The 18,733-nt window shown below is 62.1% G+C and overlaps 1 protein-coding gene across 1 annotated transcript in view; it reads left to right on the top strand.

Moving 5' to 3' along the window:
* Positions 1-15,021, top strand: part of Tert (telomerase reverse transcriptase) — a 15,992-nt gene extending 971 nt beyond the window's left edge. The window contains exons 3-17 of the mRNA XM_010606898.2: positions 5-921; positions 1,915-2,110; positions 2,733-2,913; positions 3,141-3,320; positions 3,818-3,970; positions 5,494-5,589; positions 6,069-6,154; positions 6,349-6,462; positions 7,434-7,505; positions 8,949-9,137; positions 11,215-11,341; positions 11,595-11,656; positions 12,406-12,530; positions 12,646-12,783; positions 13,028-15,021. Of these exons, the coding sequence (XP_010605200.1) occupies positions 5-921; positions 1,915-2,110; positions 2,733-2,913; positions 3,141-3,320; positions 3,818-3,970; positions 5,494-5,589; positions 6,069-6,154; positions 6,349-6,462; positions 7,434-7,505; positions 8,949-9,137; positions 11,215-11,341; positions 11,595-11,656; positions 12,406-12,530; positions 12,646-12,783; positions 13,028-13,131 (2,740 nt within the window). The 3' untranslated portion in view covers positions 13,132-15,021. The remainder of the gene's footprint in view (positions 1-4; positions 922-1,914; positions 2,111-2,732; positions 2,914-3,140; positions 3,321-3,817; positions 3,971-5,493; positions 5,590-6,068; positions 6,155-6,348; positions 6,463-7,433; positions 7,506-8,948; positions 9,138-11,214; positions 11,342-11,594; positions 11,657-12,405; positions 12,531-12,645; positions 12,784-13,027) is intronic.
* Positions 15,022-18,733: the final 3,712 nt, after the last annotated feature.

Below are 18,733 nucleotides of genomic sequence, written 5' to 3'. Positions count from 1 at the left end.
GCAGCGGCGCCTGGAGACTGCTGCTGAGCCGCCTGGGCGATGACGTGCTGGCCCACTTACTGTCGCGCTGTGCGCTCTACCAGCTGGTGGCGCCCAGCTGTGCCTACCAGGTGTGCGGGCAGCCGCTGCACGAGCTTAGCCCCCCCACAGCGTCCCTGCGCCGCGCGCCCTGTCCCCGGTCGGTTCTCGGGTCCCTGCGCCGTGTCCCCACCTGCAGCGTAGGCACCGGTCCGATCCCGCCGAAAAAGGCCAGGCGCGGCCCCGCCGGAACCGGCCAGCCGCGCGTTGTGCAGCTCCGAGCCGCGTCCGTCGAGGGCGAGCCGTCCCCTTCGAGGAGCAAAAACACTGCGGGGCCCCGTGAGGCCGCCGAGACCAAGCGCTTCCTCTGCTCGCGGTTGGGCGGCGGCGCGGAGCGGATGCGCCCCTCCTTCGTGCTCAGCGCGCTGCCCCCCAACATGACCGGGGCGCGCAGGCTCGTGGAGGCCGTGTTCCTGGGCTCACCGCCCGCCAAACCCGGGCCACCACGTCGCTCTCGCGCGCGCCGCCTGGCTCCGCGCTACTGGCGGATGCGACCCCTGTTCCGTGAGCTGCTCGCCAACCACGCGCGGTGCCCCTATGGCGCGCTGCTCCACGTGCACTGCCCGCTGCGAGTCACGGCCAACCCGGATGGGGACGCGGGCGCGCAGCGCTTGGCTCAGCTGCTGCGTGCGCACTGCAGCGCTTGGCAGGTGTACGCCTTCCTGCGAGCCTGCTTGCACCGCCTGGTGCCCGCTGGCCTCTGGGGCTCCAGGCGGAATGAGCGCCGCTTCCTGCGGTGCACGAAGAGGTTCCTCTCCCTGGGCAAGCATGGGAAGCTGTCTCTGCGGGAGCTCACGTGGAAGGTGAAAGTGCAGGACTGTGCGTGGCTGCGGGCGAGCCCAGGTGAGTCCCTGGATGGTCGATGGTCAGGTGGTCACAAGCCCAGGAGATTCAGGTTCCTGCTTTCCCGCCTGAGGCAGGTTCTAGGCCCTGAGCACAGGAGCTGAAGGAGAGTGACCTGGGGTGGAAGGAGCTCTGCTGACAGTGGCAGGTGCTCATAACCCGGGTGACCTCCAGGTTGGTCTGGAGAGGTGGCAGAAATGGGAGGTGCACATCTGAGTAGGAGGAGAGGCTTCTGGGTCCCAAGGGTGCCTCTGCTCACCAGTGTGCAGGTGTGCATCCCACGTTCTCACGGTGTGGCAGAGGGAGCAGATGTGAATGCTGTCCTTGAGCAGAGGACCCATCTTTTCTTTGGGAAAGAGTGGGGAGCCTGCTGCAGGGCAAGGACAGCCACAGCCTGCTGTCTGGACTTGGTGTGTATGCTGGGCCCTCTCGGCCAGCCTGTCTGCTTGCCATGCCACATGTTGCACAGGGTCACCTCCCACCCCGTGTGGAGTGGCAGCCAGTGCAGACCCGGTCAGCTAGACGTTCTGCCAGGCGGTCTGCCTGCCTGGTGCTCTCTGGCAGCCCAGAGGTGCAGCTTTGGACATGTCTGGCCTTACTCTGAAGATACTGGATAAAAGGCCCGAGCTCTGAGCCTGCCTCTTCTGCCCAGAGGCTCCCCCGTCACTTCTTTCCCTTTGCCATGGCTGCAGGACTTTGCAGGCCCTTGCCTCTGGCTGCCAGCACTATGCGGGGGGGCGGGCACGTGTGTCCACGTGCTCACAAACAGGGCCGCCGAGGAGACCCAAGTCATTGTCGCTCAGTAGGAACAGAAGCTGGGCCTTTTGTGAGATTTGAAGCGATGCCATTCAAATCTTGTCAGAGCCGGACACAGCAGTGTGATCAATCTGAGGACCTCCCCAGGTCCAGAGCCCAGGTTGTACAGTTTGTGTCCCAGCACTGGGGTGAGGGGCGGGGCCGGCTTGCCAGGTGCCTGTGTCCCTCTCGTTTCAGGGGGCGCCTGTGTCCCTGCCTCAGAGCACCGCCTGCGGGAGCGGCTCCTGGCCACCTTTCTGTTCTGGCTAATGGACACGTGTGTGGTCGAGCTGCTCAGGTCCTTCTTCTACATCACGGAGACCACGTTCCAGAGGAACAGGCTCTTCTTCTACCGCAGGAGCCTGTGGAGGGAGCTGCAGAGCATCGGGGTCAGGTGTGGTGGTCCTCATGGAGTCTCAGCTCTGGGGGTGCCCTGCGCCCCGCCCTGTGGGTCAGGTGGGGACTATGGCGGTCCTGGCGCTGGTGGCCTGTGAAGCCAGGGGTTTGGGCGGGGCTGCCCCAGGACCCCTGAGGTGGAGGGATGTGTTCTGAACAGAAGCTGCGCAGCAAGCCCTGAGGCCTCGGCCCTGGCCGATGCTGTTCTGACCCAGGCGTTGGACTCCGTGCTGTCTGCTTGAGGGGCTGTGTCAGAGCAGGTCGCACGTGTACCCAATGGGCCCTGGAGAGGCTGGCAGAGTGCAGCCCCACCGCCACTTCGTGGTGCTGCATTCTGATGCTCAGTGCTCCTGGAGTCTTTGGCAGCCCAATTCCGGCTTTGGAGCCTCAGCGTCTGCACCTTGGGATGCAGTTGCACTAGGGACTCTTTGCTCTTTGTGCTGAGACACTACATTGGCAAAAGGAGCCCCAAGTCCTGCTGCGCCCAGTGGTGTCAGAGACACCATAGCCAGAAGGGACCCTGGGACGGGCGCTGTTGCTAGCCCCCCCACCAGGCCCCCATGCAAACCTCCACACCAGGGGCTGACCTGTGGACTCCTTGACCTCACCCTCTGTTCCAGGCAGCACTTTGAGAGGGTGCAGCTGCGGGAGCTATCAACTGTGGAGCTCAGGCAGCACCGGGAGGCCCGGCCGGCCCTTCCCACGTCCAGGCTCCGCTTCGTCCCCAAGCTTAGCGGGCTCCGACCCATCGTGAACACGGACTGTGTGGTGGGCACCAGAGCCTCCCGTGGGGAGAGGAAGGTGACTGTGTTCCCCTTGCCCTGAGCAGGGATGCTTGGAAGGCAGGGCTGGTTTCTCCAGGGTGTGGAGGCTGGCATGGGGGCCCTGGCAGGAGGGGGCAGCTCAAGAGCCCAGGGGGCTGCTCCTGCCACGGCCACAGGCCTCAAAGTACCCTGGAGCCCTGCCGTGGTGCAAAGGGCACTGTGGGTTCTCTGGCCACCAAGGTCCATGTGGTGCCTCAACTCCAGGCCCAGCAGTTCACCCCGTGCATCCGGACCCTGTTCAGCGTGCTGAATTATGAGCGGGTGAGGCGGCCCACACTCCTGGGCGCCTCTGTGCTGGGCCTGGATGACACCTACAGGGCCTGGAGGGACTTCGTGTTGCGTGTGCGCGCCCAGGACCCCGCGCCCTTTCTGTACTTTGTCAAAGTGAGTGCTGCCCCCGCTACACGTCCAATCAAGCTCCCAGGCCAGCCAGGCCCTGGGAATGGCCAGTGCAGGTGACCCTGGGGTTCCTCCAACACTGGGCCTAGTGGGCTTGGATTCTGTCCTGAGCGAATCCTATCCCCTTCTGGGCCTGCCCAGGCCCTAGGACAGAGAGTTTGATGGGGTCCTGGGTCTGTACTGCAACTTCTTGGGAGCCCCTAGCTCAGGCAGGATCTCCTGGACACAGGACCACTTCAGAGAAAGGAGCACTCAGCCACCAGGCTTGGGGGAGCACGGGGTCAGAGAGAGGGACACACCCTGCCCCGCCTCTGGGTGGTCAGTGTGGATGTGGCTCCTGCAGAGCCGAAGAAAGCATGGTGTGGCTGGGTGGGGCGGTGTGTGTCCTGTGGTCCCTGTCCCTGACACGCCCTTTGGGGTTCACTAGTGGCCTGAACCCTTGGCCCTGAGGCGGTGCTCAGTGGCCCTCCTGCACCCCACAGGCAGACGTGTCCGGGGCATATGATGCCCTCCCGCAGGACAAAGTCGCAGAGGTGGTGGCCAGTGTCCTCAGGCCCTGGGAGAACACGTACTGTGTCCGCCGCTACACTGTGGTGCAGAGCAGGGGACGCACACGCAGGGCTTTCCGGAGACACGTAAGGCAGGCGTGGAGTGTGCTGGGGCTGGTCAGTGTGGGGTGTGCATCGTGACTTAATGTCCGTGGTGTGGGCGTGACCGTGGCATGTGTCAGGTGTGGGCATGTGGGGCCTGACTCCCTCCATGGGGATCGTAGTGAGGTGCCCTCTGTCCCTGTCCCAACATGCTGGTGGCCCGGTTTGTCGCCACCCATGTCCAGGTCCTCTCTTCCGGCTGTGGGCCTGCACTGTGGGGGTTCCCAGACTCCGGCCTGGGCAGCACGGACAGCCCCGGGTGCTCTGCTTTTCCTGAGACAAGGTGGGCGGGAGTTCTCCACCACATGAGGCGCTGTCCCAGGTCACTGATCCCTGGGTTCCCTCCTGCTCCTGGCCAAGTCCCGGGGTGAGCACTAGCTGTGCTCTGTGCTGCCCACCACAGTGGACTTGGGCTTCCGGCCTGGGCTGTTCTGTGTGGCCCTGCCGGGATGTCCTGCTGCATCAGAGCCCCACTGGTGGCTGGACCAGGAGTGGAGCTGCCACACTGGTTTTGGTAGTTGTCCAGTTCCCCTCCCACGTGTGCTGCATGCACTTGAGATGACAGTGTACATATTGGCGCCTCAGTCTGTGGCCAGGCCCCAGGTACCAAGAGCCACCAGGCATCTTGTTAACCATTTTCCCAGCCCCCCCATGCGCCCGCTTCGGAATGTTGTTTGGTACGTCCTGACAGCACTCCCTGCTTGCTGGTGCTGGCTCTGTGTGCTCATTACGCCTTGGGGACGCCGCCTCCCACCAGACCCCTTCTCAATGTTTGCTGTCAGTCCTGGGCAGGGTCCTTTCGTGTGCACAGCGGCCAGGTCTAGTGATGCCCGTGTCTGTTCTGCGGGTGACCTGCAAGGCAGAGTGGTTGTTTCAGCCTCACCTTCAGGTCTGGGGTCCTTTGCGTGGGCTCTGTGGCTGGGCATCTCCCAGGCTGTGGGTGAGTCAGTGTGGGAGTTTCCCCTGGGCTCCTGTTTGGCTTGGGAGTCCTCACTCCTGGGTATGGCCGGCACCTGCTGGGACACTTGGGTTCCCCGGAACCATGGATTCATTTCCCTTCGATGCTGTGAGGTCCCCCCGCCGTCAGCCCTGACACCAGCGGCCCACTTCCTGGCCCGTGAATGTGGCCAGCGCCCCCACTGAGTAGTCTCGGAGGATGACTTCAAGGCTGCCTTTCTCCTGCTCTCTACTCTTTGGGTTTTGCCCTGTGTCCTCTTCCCTGTCTTCTTTTATTTTTTTGGTTCTGTGGATCGAACTCAGGTCCTTGCGTTTGCGGGGCGGGCCACCAAACCACTAAGCTAAATCCCCGGCCCTTCCCTGTCCTCTTGGGGTACAGTGTTGTTCTTTACCCTGTCTCCCGAGGTGTAGCCCTGGTGTGGGTGTGCCCCAGAGCGCGCCCACCCCTGTTCACAGCAGCCGCTGCTTCTCAGGCCGTCCGCACCTCTGCCCATCGGGCGTGGGACTGGTGACGTCGCTGGCGTCCCATGCCTTTCCTCCTCTTGCCGCAGGTCTCCACCCTCTCCGACCTCCAGCCGTACATGAGTCGCTTTGTGGAGTACCTGCAGGAGGAATGCGGGCTGAGGGACGCCGTGGTCATTGAGCAGGTCCCGCATTCCCGGCAAGGGTCTGCAGGGAGGGTCTCTCTTCTCACCGGGGGCTGACTGCGGCATTGGGGATGTGACCCGGGCCTGCCGCCTCAGCACCCATTTTCTTCCCTCTTCCCATCTCTCTGGACCCCTTCACCTTGTTGGTGACTTGGTGGCAGTGTCTCCCTCGATCTTGACCTCACGCCCTTCCTTGGGAGGACCAGCTGGATCTGACTGATGCCCCTGCAGTTGGCCGAGCCCGGGGTTGGGTGGTCCACTCAGGGCCCACAGCTCCTTCCGGAGCCTGCATTGGCACGCATTCCAGTGGTAGGGGGTGATCGTGCCCACTGAATCATGCTGAGGCCCTGGGCCATGTTCCTGTGGCCCCCAGGGACCCAGACGTAGGGCCTCGGCCTGCCCAGCCCCAGAAGGAGTGTCTGTGACGGCCTGGGGCCGCTGCTTCTCACACCTGGGCCCTCTGTCCTTCACTTCTGCAGAGCTGCTCTCTGGATGAGACCGGCTGCAGCCTGTTCGGCTTCTTCCTGCGCTTCCTGCGAGGCAGCATCCTGAGGATCGGGGGTAGGTGAGTTGGGCCGACCACTCCCCTTGTCCCCGTGCCCCTGCTCGGGACCTCAGGGCTCTTGATCTCCCCCTGCCTCGGTGTCCTGGCTGGAGATGAGTGTGCACATGTGTGCGACGTGTCTTTGTGCATGTGCACATCTGTTGGGTGTGAGCAATAACCCCACTGTGCCCGCCCATTTCTAACCCTCACCCCAGGTGCTACGTCCAGGGCCGGGGGATCCCCCAGGGCTCCATCCTGTCCACACTGCTCTGCAGCCTCTGCTACGGGGACATGGAGAACGCGCTGTTCGCCGGGGTGCAGCGGGACGGGTAAGGGCCCTCCCCGCTCCCGAGGGCGTGTGGCCCCCGTGCCTCCTGGGCGCTGGTACTGCAGTCGCTTTGTCTGGCGCCAGGCCAGGCCGTTGCCCCTTAGGTGTTGCCGGGGCAGTCGCCTGCAGCCTTGCGTGGCCCCGTGGCTGGCAGTCAGGCTTTCGGCATGCCTTTCCCTGTGTGCAGGACCTGGACCACGTGTGGAGTTGTCACCGACCCATCGGACTGGGCTTAAAGCCCAGCAGTGCTGAGCTCCCGCCTGTCGGGTTGACAGCAGCTGACTTTGGTGGGAGCCTGTGGTCTGGCCAGACGTGGACAGGCCGGAGGGGACCAGGTGCACACAGCGGTCATTTCCCGTCCTGGGTTTCCAGGGCATCCTCTAAAGCCCAGTTCTGACACTGTCATCGACAGAGAGGTTCTTAATTAATGTTCAAGCTCCAGATTGGCACACATTTAGGTAAAAGGAGAAAATTGAACTCTGCCAGCACAGCCTCGTCAGGAGCATGGAGGACTTCCCCCGGCTGACTGTGAACTGTGTGGCCATCAGCTGGGATGAAGGCTGAATCAGGGTCCCCTGGAGGTCACCCAGTGAGGGGTGCAGGCTTCCCAGGACCACACAGTTGTGTGGGCAGAGGCCCCACGAGGCTTAGAAGAGGGCAGGGTACCCATCTCCGCACAACCCCAACTCAGTCACTTCCCCGTGGGACAGAGTTGAGAGGGCAGCTTTGTGAGTCTGCCTCTGGCCAAGGCAGATCCCACACCTGGGCTACCCTGGGCGCCTGTCTGCAAACGGTTGGTTTGGCAGTGAAGACACTGATGTTGGCTAAAGGAACCTGAGGTGCTGTACCCTCTTTCCAGAGTAGCCTTTGACTCTTCTCTGCGTGAATTCAGGGGCCTGGGTCTTTGATGTCGGGTCCTGGCAGTCTGTGTCAGGCGTGTGATGGGAGCCTCTCCGGGCCTCCTTGTCGTAGGGTGCTCTTGCGCTTGGTGGATGACTTCCTGTTGGTGACACCTCACCTGGCCCAGGCGAAAGCCTTCCTTGGGTAAGGACCCTACCCCTGGTCACGCCGCGTTTATGACTTGTGTATGCAGCGGTGACTCATTTCATTCGCCAGTGTGCTGTGCACCACGGCTGAAGTGTTCCCCGACTGGCAGCGTCCTTCTTGCACCGTGAGGGCACCTTGCCTGCAGAGGGAGAGGCTGAGATGCCTATGAGCGCTGAGACAGTGTGGCCCTGCGCCTCCCGAGTCATGCACAAGCTTGCTGGCTGGAGGCTGAGCGAGTGCAGACACTGCCCAGAGCTCCGTCCTGGGAGGGCTGTGTGCAGGGACCCAGATCACACCCAGGCCTGCGCATGCTCCTGGTGTGGCCACACCCTGCAGGCAAAAGGTTTCGTTCCACACTGAGCAAGGAAGTAGCTGGGTGCCTCCCACAGCCCAGCAACCTGGGATCAGTAGGACTCACTCAATGGTGGTGATTTGCGTTTGGAGTGTTTGGGAGTCTTTGCACAATGACGGGGTGCAGTGTGAGATTTCAGGACAGAGCAGTGCACTGGTCACTGTACACCCAAGGGCTGGCCTTAGAGTTGACCAGCCTGAGTGACCCTGCCAGGGAGCAGGGCTCGTAGCCTGAGGCCCCACCCAGGCACCTGTGGGCTCTGTGGCTCTGACCTTTCCAGGGCGACTTTACAAGGGAGGAGAACCGTGGAAGTGCTGAGAGCTAACCTTCAGACCTTCGCCACCTCAGAGGTGTTTCTGGCTGCCACGGGGAATCTGCAGTGCAAACCCACCGGGTGCTGGGCTCTGTGTCCTCCTCCACAAGGTGGCACCTGATAGGATTGCTGAGGGGATGGGGTCAATTTCAGGCAGCTCTGCCACGGCCACAGGGCTCCAGAGCTACAGGGCAGTGACCCCAGGGGCAGAGGACACTGTAGAGAGCTCTGGGGACAGCTCTGGGCAGAGGGTCTTGGTCCAGGTTGTGGCTCTGAGTGGCTGTCGGGTCCTAGAGGTGGGGCAGCTGGGGCACTGAGGGGGACACACAAGAGATGTAGCGCAGACTCCACTGTGCAGTGGCAGACAGAGGTCACCATGCAGGGCAGCCTCCCTGGGGTAGGGGCTGGTGGCTGTGCAGTGGGTGCTGTCACCTCCGGGGAAGGAACGTGTAGGGGACACTCACGGAGGAGGGCCATGCTCGGGTAGGAAGTCCCTTCCTTAGAGCCAGCCAAGGTGGACGCTGACCACACACAGCCCTCACAGTGGTGCCCAGGGAGTGTGCGGGTCACTGGGACAGGGCCTGCCACGTGGACGCCTGAGATCCGTCCGAGGTCCGCCGGCTCCCATTCTCAGCTGGCTCCCTGCTCAGTCCTCCCGTCTTACCTGATTCCGACTCCCACTGTGGACCCACACTGGGGACCCACGTCGTGGCCTAGAGAACCTCGAGGTCCCGGGCATGGCCTCGCCCTGCAGCTCACCCCTGCTCTGCCCCAGGACCCTTGTCCGCGGAGTCCCAGAGTACGGCTGCACACTGAACCTGCAGAAGACGCTGGTGAACTTCCCCGTGGAGGACGGCGTCCTGGACGGCCCCGCCCCGCTGCAGCTGCCTGCGCACTGCCTGTTCCCCTGGTGTGGCCTGCTGCTGGACACGAGGACACTGGAGGTGCGCTGCGACTATGCCAGGTATGTACTCCTGGCGGGGCAGCAGGCAGCCCTGTCCTTGTCCCCTTTTGTACCCAGCAGTGGACTGTGGGCCCCGGGTGTCAGAAGCCTCAGGGTGACCGTTCCCAACTGGGGGCAGAAGACGTTGCACAGACTGGGGCATACCGTGTGTCCCCAACCCTAGCCGAGGCCCCCGCACCGCTTGAAATTTAGGAAATCAGATGCAAAAGTCCAGGCTGTTGCTTTTATGAGTGACAAAATCCAAAAGCCACGGTGGAGGCCTCATAGCTCCTCACATTGGTGACTCCAGCTGCCTGGGCTTTGTCACCCAGAGCTGGACTTGCTGTCCCCACCGTGCTCTCAGGAAGGGGCCTCCTGAGTGGAGGGAGGGCAGGCGTGGCACTGCTGGACCCCAGACTGGCAGGCTGTGGCCCTCAACCCTCCTTTGGCCCGGCCACAGTGCTCCCTTGGGACGTTGAGAGGGACACCTGGGTGAGATGGCCAGGTAGCCTCTGTAGAAGGGAGAGTAGTCGGCAGGCTGCAGCTCAGGTGGCAGTGTGAGGGGCGACCAGCAAGATGGGAGAACCGAGTGGTGTTCCACAGCCGCCCCCTGGGACTCAGGGCGTTCATGCCAGGACCCCCAAGGACGCCACAGTCAGGACAGTTAACCCCTCTTGGTCGTCTGTGGTGGCTCACGACACCTGAGGCTCTGTGAGTGCTGTCAGCAGAGGTCACGCGATGATGTTCAAGGAGAATGACCAGGACAGGCGGTCAGAAGACATGCGGTCTTTCCTCACTGTCACCACCCTGCAGGTGGCGTGCTCCTTAGATGCAGCAGCCACGGAAGGTGACCTGGGTTGGTTTGCTACATGGCGCAGTCCACGGAAAGGGGTTGATGGCTTAATTTTTTTCCAAAGAAAGCTAATGGGAAAGAAGTTAATGTCTTTCACTTGCTGCATAGACCAGAACAAATCCTGGTAGAAAAGGATTTGAATACAAACAAGGACAGTAGGAGAAAGAACAAAAAAGACCCAGAGAAAAGAGAAGCAAGTTTTCCGCACGGTGGTTCTCAGCATCTCAGAAGGGAGGAGTTCTGACCTTCCCCTCACTGACGTGGCCTGGGCGTCTGTGTCGCCTCAGGTTTCCTGTGTGGTGAGAGTGGCTGGGCCACCGGGCTCGGGTGTCATGGCCTGGTCACCTGGCTGGTGTGGGGCACGCCCCATCACCTGGACCCCTGCCTCCCACCACCCACGGCCCTCCAGGAAGGCCCAGGGCGGAGGCTTGGGCCAGCTGGGAAGGTGGCACTGCGAGTTGTGGCCTGCTGCGGTGCTGCAGGAGGGAGTGTCACACGTGTGCTGTCCCCCACTCACGCCAGCCTGTGGGCAGTGTCTCTCGAAAGTGGCTCCTGCGGTGTTTGTATGCCTTCCGGGGCTTCTACGCAGCACAGCTCCCCCAACCATCCCAGTGCCAGAGCCACCCACACACCGCATGCTCAGCCGGGGAGAGAACTCCGGTATCCGCCACATAGGACTCATTTGATGCCCCTGCCATCAACCAGGGAACCTGCCATTTCCTGGGAGCATTCAAGGATGCAAAGGAAGAGCGTATTCGGCCTTGGTGTGCAAAGGCTGGGTGTGAGAGTGCGTCTCCAAGTGGATTGCACATATGGGGTGCGTGAGGAGAGCAGGCTGGAGGCTGAGGGACAGCCACGTGCCTTTATGTCCCGTGCGAGTCTCGCCTTGTGACTGCATGTCACGAGGACAAGGGAGGCCCCTGTGAGCCTGGAGCAGATGATCTGGCTGCCAGGCTCTAGGCCTCAGCCTGGAAGTGCGACACGTCCTCTCTGCGCGGGCTGGGCCTTGGCGTTTCTTTGGGATTTGCACTCTGGCCAGGTCCTGTGGGTGTTGGCAGCCGGGTGTGTTACTGGTGAGGGAACAAAGGTGTCAGTGGAGTGCAGGGCTGGGGTTGAGTTGACACTGCTAGGTCCCAGAGACTCCATTTGTGCTGTGGGCCACAGAGCGAGTGGCCTGCACCAGGTCCCAGACAGGCAGCTGGCTGCACGGAGAGGCCAGGCCCCTCATGCCCCACTCTGCTGCAGTTACGCCCGGACGTCCATCAGGGCCAGCCTCACCTTCGACCGAGGCGTCAGGGCAGGGTGGAGCATGCGCCGCAAGCTGCTGGCCGTCCTGCGGCTGAAGTGCCACGCTCTCTTCCTGGACCTGCAGGTGAGTGGGTGGTGGCCTCGGCTGGATGTCGTGTGTGCGACTGGGTCAGGACCTCATCGCTGCTCACCCAGCTGTCCAGGGTCCTCACAGCACGGTTCCCAGCTCTGAACCCCCACGGTGGCTCTGCCTCTGCTCCGTTTCCTGAATGGTGACGCGTGGCTGGGCTTCCAGGGAGAGAGGCGGCCTCTCCCCGACGCATCCCTCGCTCTGCCCGCCGCCCCCGGGCACTGCCGACACTCTGTCCCTGCGCCAGGTGAACAGCCTGCAGACGGTGCTCATCAACATCCACAAGATATTCCTGCTGCAGGCCTACAGGTGGGTCTCAATGTGGCCACCAGGTGGCAGTAGAGGACTGGCAGTGCCTTGGCCGTCATTGTCTTGACTCTGGCCTGGACCCTGGGACTCTCTTTGACTGGTGCTCAGGGTGGGGCTGGATGGACAATCTGTGGGTCACATTCCACCTCTGGTGTCACCTGGGCACCTCCTCTCACCACCGGCCCCAGCCAAGGCTTCCTGCAGCGGGGCCCAGCCTCTGCCTGACACTGGTCTGGACAGACAGCTGCTGTCCAGTGTAGCAGACACAGCCTCCTCCTGAAGGGCCCTTCTGGTCCCAGGGCTGAGTGCAGGGCACGTAGGTGCCCTGGAATACGGGCGTGATTTCAGGGGTGCACACCTGGGCTGGGTGTGCTTGGCGTGGCACAAGACCACTGTCCCAGCTCCTCAGTGTGGAGCAGAAGGGAGTTGTGCCCAGAAGTTAGCCTGAGTGCCTGCCCTCGCACCCTCAGCCTGGCTCCTCCTCCAGGGCTTGGCGGGCTGACACAGACTCCCATGGCGTATGGCGGAGCCTTGTCGAATGACAGCTGCACAGATGAGAGCGTGACACACAACACGTGTTTGTGCACGTCATGCTTGCAGTGCATGTGTAATTCACATGTGTGCACACTGACATGCACAGGTGTGTGCGGTGCCCCCAGGAGTGCATTCTCACCAGGAGACCATCCGTGTACTGCTGGGTGCCATGTGTGCACACACGTGTGCAAGCACACTCCATGTCACCACCCCAGGTTCCACGCCTGTGTGCTGCAGCTGCCGTTCCACCAGCCAGTGTGCAAGAACCCCTCCTTCTTCCTCCGCATCATCTCTGACTCGGTGTCCTGCTGCTACTCCATCCTGAAAGCCAAGAACACAGGTGTGCTGGGTGGATGGCCTGCCCGCAGAGCCCGGGCTGCACGGGAGCTGTGGGCCAGGCAGCACTGAGTGGGGCTGTCCTGCTCGTGGGTCCTCAGCCTCCTTGTGCTCCCCAGGGCTGTCTCTGGGGGCCAAGGGCGCCGCTGGCCCGTTTCCCTCTGAAGCTGCCCAGTGGCTCTGCCAGCAGGCCTTCCTGCTCAAGCTGGGCCGTCACCGTGCCACCTACAGGTGTCTGCTCGGCCCACTCAGGACAGGTGAGTGCGCTGGGGAACAGCCTTCAGGGCCCGGCCCTGTCTCCATCACCAAACGCCTGGGCAGTGCGCCCCCCTCAGGGACCTCCTGCCCCAGTTGCTCCCAACACCTGGGCAGGCCGTCCTTAGCCCTGCTGCCCCAAGCCCCTCTCTGAGTTCCTCTGTCCCCCGTTCCCTCAGCGTGTCCCCGGCCTGGCTGAATACAGTCCCCTCTCCCAGAGGAGCCTGAACCCTGTCACTCTTGCAGCCCAGACGTGGCTGCGTGGGAAGCTCCCCAAGGTCATGATGGTGGCCCTGGAGGCCGCAACCGACCCCGCCCTGACCATGGACTTCAAGACCATCCTGGACTGAGGCCAGCACTCCTCCACCCTTATCCGGACCGTCTTGGGTGGAGCCTGCCCGCCCGAAGCTCTGTGGAACTCCTGAGGCTGCTGGGCCGCCAGCAGGGGGTCTGGCGCCTCCCATGGTGGGGTTGCTGCTCTATGTCCTCCGGAAGTGCAGTTCCCCAGGCCTGGGTCGCCTTTGGTGCTGACCATGGGATGCAGGCGGGCTCCCGCTGTGGGTTTGGGGCAGAGCATCCGCACCAGCCAGCGTCTGCAGGAGCGCTGCTGCACATGGCTGGGGGCTGTGGCCAGCAGCACCGCCTTATGCTGTGCTGCCAGGGTACAGCACCATCCCAGACTCCAGGGCTGCTTCTGAGCCCCAGCCTAGCGCAGTGGTGCAGAACCATGGCAGGTGAGCTGCATCTTTGAAAGCCCTAGAAGCTTCCCTGTTGCGGCCTAGGCTGTCCCCGCTCCCTGGCTTTTGTCTCCAGCGCAGTGCTTTGAGGGGCGGCAGTGGCAATGGAGGTTATGGACACATGGGCTGGCGGTGCGCTACTGCCCCTTGTCTGGCCCTGACCTCCATCTGTGCGCCTGGGCGAGTAGGGGAACGCACCCTGTGCCGTCAGGGGGCAGTCAGGGTCCTGGCTGTGCGTCCCCGGCTGTGCCTGTTCCTCTGTTGTCCCCGAGCGCTGAGTGCTATGGCCTTGTTTGTCCATCTTGCAGGCTGCATGGAGCACTGGCCAGGGCACAGCACTGCCTTGGGTGCAAGGCTGGGCACGGGGAGGGCCTGTCAGCTGGCGGGCTGTTCACATCACAGGTGGAGGGGTGTGCAGGGGCAGGGTGTTGGGGACAGCCAGGTGGTGGTGTGGCCCCAGGGCAGGCAAGGTGGGGCTCTTGCCTCACACATGGGGAACAGTGGTGAGAGAATACAGGGAGGCAGGGCTGTACCTGGGGGCCCCTGGCTTTGGGGGATCCTCCTGAGGACCAGGAAGGGAGTAGAAAGCCCCCCTTGGGCTCACTGAGGTGTGGCTGCTCCTGACCAGCCAGCAGCGCAGGGCCGGCTCTCGATGGCCTGGCTGTGGAGTGAGGTGGGCTCTGCAGCCTGGGTGGGGCCTGGGAATCCCGTTTTGACAGGTTCTTTGTGACATTGGTGGCCCTGGTGGGGCTCCATGTGGCCCAGGAGTAGAGCAGTAGCAGGCACTGTCCAGTCAGCTCTGGAGCCTGATGGTGGGTGGGGCTGCAAAGGACACGACTGTGGACCCACAACCGCGGACAGGTTCAGCTGTCTCATCCTGCCTGGGACGGGGAAGGCTCCCTCCCACAGCCTCCAGGAACCGGGAAGGCCTGACCTGGTGCCTATGTCACACCTCCCAGAAGGGGCTGTTCTGGTGGCTCCTGGGACGTCACCAATGGCCCAATTGCCCCTTGGGCAGGGCTTCCAGCTGATGCCACATGGAGAGCTTCCTGCCAGGGCTTATGACAGCTGGGTATGGCCCTGTTTGTCAATGTCCCTGCCAGTGCGTCCTGTGAATGTAGTCAGGGCCCAGGTTCCCCACATGGCGGTGAGCGCCAGGCCCTGGGCAGAGCAACCGCAGCTCAGGACAGAACAACACGGGATCCTGGAGCAGGCACACCCAACTGGACAGCGGATCGAGACTGTCCTCCCTTCTGCAGGGCCCAGCACCATTTCCCCAGCTGGGCACATTTTTCTTCAGCCTCACCCAGAAGCCCTCATTCTGGCCAAATTACTGAGCTTGCAGTGCCCGCGCGTCCTTGGTAGGGCCCAGCTTACCCGGCATCCTCTCCGAGTCCTGTCTTAACCTGCTAGGCTGGGCTGTGTCTCGGGGGCCACTTGCCTCAATGCCCAGGACAGCAGAAAGCAAAAGTAAAACCTGGAGATAGCCCAACTTCCTCAGGACCAAATGAAAATAAAAGTTTGAAAAAACTTTTTGTCTTCCCAAGGACCAAGCTTCATAGTAAGCCGTGTGTGTCCCACAGAGAAGGGGAAATGGAGGTAGGAGAGGAGTAAAAAGCACGGGTGAGTGACAGGTGTGAAGCCCCTTGGTGGAGGTCAAGGGAGCCCCAAGAAGGGGCTGTGTCCCTCCCGCTGGTCCCTCCCTGCTCGCCCTTGGCACTGCACGGCATCTGGCCATCTGGATCCTGACCAGGAAGGATGCCGTGAATGGGGTGGGGTGTATGACCTTGGTGGGTATCACTGCCCCAGGAGCTGGTGGCAGAATAATGTCCCCAAGAAGCCCACACCTGGGTCTCAGCCTATTAACACTACCTGACGCGGCAGGTGTGAATTAAGATAGGTGGAATGAGGCCTGATGAACTGACCTTAAGTAGGAGGCCTAGCTCAGTGGTTCTAGTGCCTGCCTCGCAAGCCAAGAGCCTGAGTTTGATACCTGGTACCAAAAAAAAAAATCCTGGGTCTGTAGTGCACACCAGTAGTCACAGCTCCTCAGGAAGCTGAGGCAGGAGAATCAAGAGTTTGAGATCAGTCTGGGTAACTTAGCAAGACCCTACCTCAAAAAGGGCAGGGATGGAACGCCATGCTGCCTGGGCCCAGCCACTCACACCACAAGGAGAAACCACCCTGAATTAACCTGGGCAGACCCAGTGTCACAATCTCTCAGGTCCCTAGAAGTAGAAGAGGGAAGCTGGAAAGAGTTTTGGCAAAAGATTGCACCAGGCATTCAGGAGCACGGTGTCAGTTGGCACGTGCCCAGGGCTGGGGACTACAGGCTGGAAGAGGGAGTGGGGTGCCCAGCCCTGCCAATGAGAGACAGGGAGAGTGAGGCCAGTGCCTGCCCTTTCTGGCTGACAGCCACCATGTCCTCTCTGCCCAGTGTCTTCCCACCTTCCTACAGCCCTGTGGCAGCTGTGATGGCTCCATGGGCAGGAGTCGTTGCCACCTCAGTAGCAGTGGAGGAACTGCTGAATGGCAGAGACCAAGGAGGGACTGGCACTCACTGCTGGTTGCTTCAAAGTCCCCAGTCCCTGATGGGCCATGACAACACAGCCACTTGGAAGGTTCTTCCAAAATGGCAGTGGTATAGGCTGGGGATTTAGCTCAGTGGTGCTGCCACCTGCCTCACAAGTGCAAGGACCCGAGTTTGATCCCCATACCAAAAACAAAACAACAAGATGGCAGCAGTCCCGACTTCAGACCCATCACTTCCATGGGAATGCAGGAACTGTCAGACTGCTTTGGCCAAGCGATCACTGTGGCAGGGGGTGACCCACAGCCATTATGGGAGGTTTCTGCTTTGGCTTGAAGTGCAGGTCTGTGTAGGTGACCCCACCCCGTAGCCTCCAGATGCCGTGTAGGACTGGCACACAGGTATGGCACGTGCCTGCATACTCCTCAGGTTCCAGGAGGGCTCCCGTGCCCTGCCCAGTAAAGCGCATGATGTTTTGGGGGCCACGTGGGGTGACAAGGCTGCACCAAGGACTGCTAGCCCTGAAGAGCAGAGAGCAGCAGGCATTGTTGGAACCCCAGGCAGCCTCCAAGGGGACCCCAGGCCTGGGCTGCTGAGGAGCAGTATGAGGAGCCACCAAGAGCTCCTGGGAGTTGCCTAGAAGGGGCCAAGGGCCCTGGCACTCAAGCCAGAGCCGCCGACACTGAGAGCTGCACTTTTGTGGTTCATGATGCCCATCTCATTTGAGTACAGTAACCTTCCAGCCAGGGGCACCAAGAACGGAGATGATGTGCTGGTGACAGGCCTCTGGCATCAGTGACTTGCAGAGCCTTGGCTGCCCTGGGGACTGCATGTGATGACACCTGCAGCACAGATGGAACCCATGCCCTGGGAGCTGGGATGGGCCTCTTGCCCTCCTGGCTCTGACTGCCTGAGCCCGATGGGTCTGGATGGGGGGTCTGTGTAGCTCCATGCCCCTCCGAGCTAGGGTCCCCACGGGCAGGAACGGAGCCTTGCAGTGTCACCTGGGTTGGGCCAGGCCCCCAGCCAGTCAGGCACACCCAGGATCCCCAAGCCTGTGGCCCTGCAGTGATGATGCACCTGGGAGAGTCTGTCTGGGCAGTGTCCTCTGTGGTCTCCCTCCTGCAGCCCAAGTGTGACAGGGCCATGCTGGGCCTCTGCTCCCCAGCTCCCTCGTCCCACCTGGGGTGCGTGGCTTCTGGTAGGGCACCGTGCTGCTAGGGTGCTCCCACACCCTGCCACTGCTGTGGAACCCTCCCTGTGTGGGTCCCAGCCATGCTCTGTGGGGGGCTGTTCCCCAAAGCTGCTGAGTGTTCCAAAGAGCTGTGGGGGCACAGTGACCTCTGTCCCTGGGGTTGAGAGGCCCCTCTGCAGAGGGGGAGCAGGACTGGACTGGGTGGGGAGGGAACCTGAGGCTGCAGGTGGTCCTGGGGCTGTCACTCTGGACCAACAGCCCTGTCTGAAGCTGTTGTACCCCAATCCCTCATAGCTGCCCCCGAGAAGGGAGAGGGTTGGGGGGCACCGTTTCACCACTGCTGGTCAGGTGACAACCCAGCCCGTCTGAGGACCAGCCCAGTGTTCCCCAGGGCAGGCCACCTGGCACCGAGGTGCGGCCATGCAGGGCTAGGCCTGCTTGCTCTGTCCTCCATGGATGGCCCAGGCAGCCTCTGGGCCCTCAAGGCCTCTGCCCGTAGCCCTGAACACCTGCACATTGGGTCGGGTGGACACACTACCACCGTGACCGGGCCACCTGGCCATACGTCTATCAGCCTCCCGTCCACCCTTCACCCTACCCTGTTTCATCCACACTGTGCCAAGCATGCGGGCAGAGGGGAGTTCTCTGGAGATGAGCATCCTGGGCCCTCTGTCCCCGCCTTCCTTGTCCAGTGGCTGCAGATGCTGTGGTCCAGGGAGAGTATGGATGCTGCCATTGCCAACCTCCCCAGCAGGTCGCTCTCTTGTAGTGCCACTTCTGTGACGTCTCATACAGAAGTCTCACCAGGCTGGGGGCCAGGGGCCCTACTCAGCCCCCCAGGAGTTTTCAAAGTGCAGATGTGAAGCCAACCATGGCTAAAGCTGCTTGCCGGCCACACCCTGCTGTCAGCAGCCCCCACCTCTGCCTTTTAGGGCCCATGGCAGGATTGGCGGGCCCTGCGGTAGAGTGGGAACGTGTCCCCAGTGCTGTTAGGGCCACACTCCAATCCCTGTGCTCTGGCCAGCAGTCACTGTACCCATGTCTGTTCATCCATGGCAACACCGTGGGCCACCTGCTGTTGGACTTGCCAGGCTCCGTCCCTCACAGAGGCCTGGGGACACCTCGCCCTGCCCCTGCTCCATGCCGGGCTCAGCCAGCAGCCTCTCCTGCAGTGTGATGTCCAGACTACAGCGGGCTGTCACAAACCAGAAAGGGAGCTGCACATCAGGGAGAGGTGCTAGAGCAGAGCAGCGGGTCTAGTGGGGCTCAGGGTCTAGTGGGGCCTGGCGCCCACCCTTGGGCTTAGCCACCTGAGTGCCACCGAGTGCCCTTGGTTATCTTGTGTCCATTGTGCTGAGGACTGGCTGGCAGGGGTGTGTGCTGGGTTCTAGTGATGGTACCAGGTGGCGTTGTAGCGCTGCTATGTCCTGGCTTCCCTGTGAAGCAGCCCCTTCTGCAACATGCTCATCCTCAAGTGCTTGCTGCCTTCT

Source organism: Fukomys damarensis, unplaced genomic scaffold (genome assembly GCF_012274545.1).
Source record: "Fukomys damarensis isolate Sample0158 unplaced genomic scaffold, DMR_v1.0_HiC HiC_scaffold_1, whole genome shotgun sequence".
Classification (NCBI taxonomy): domain Eukaryota; kingdom Metazoa; phylum Chordata; class Mammalia; order Rodentia; family Bathyergidae; genus Fukomys; species Fukomys damarensis.
The sequence above is the reverse complement of the archived record's forward strand: the minus strand, read 5'-3'. Positions and strand labels throughout refer to the sequence as shown.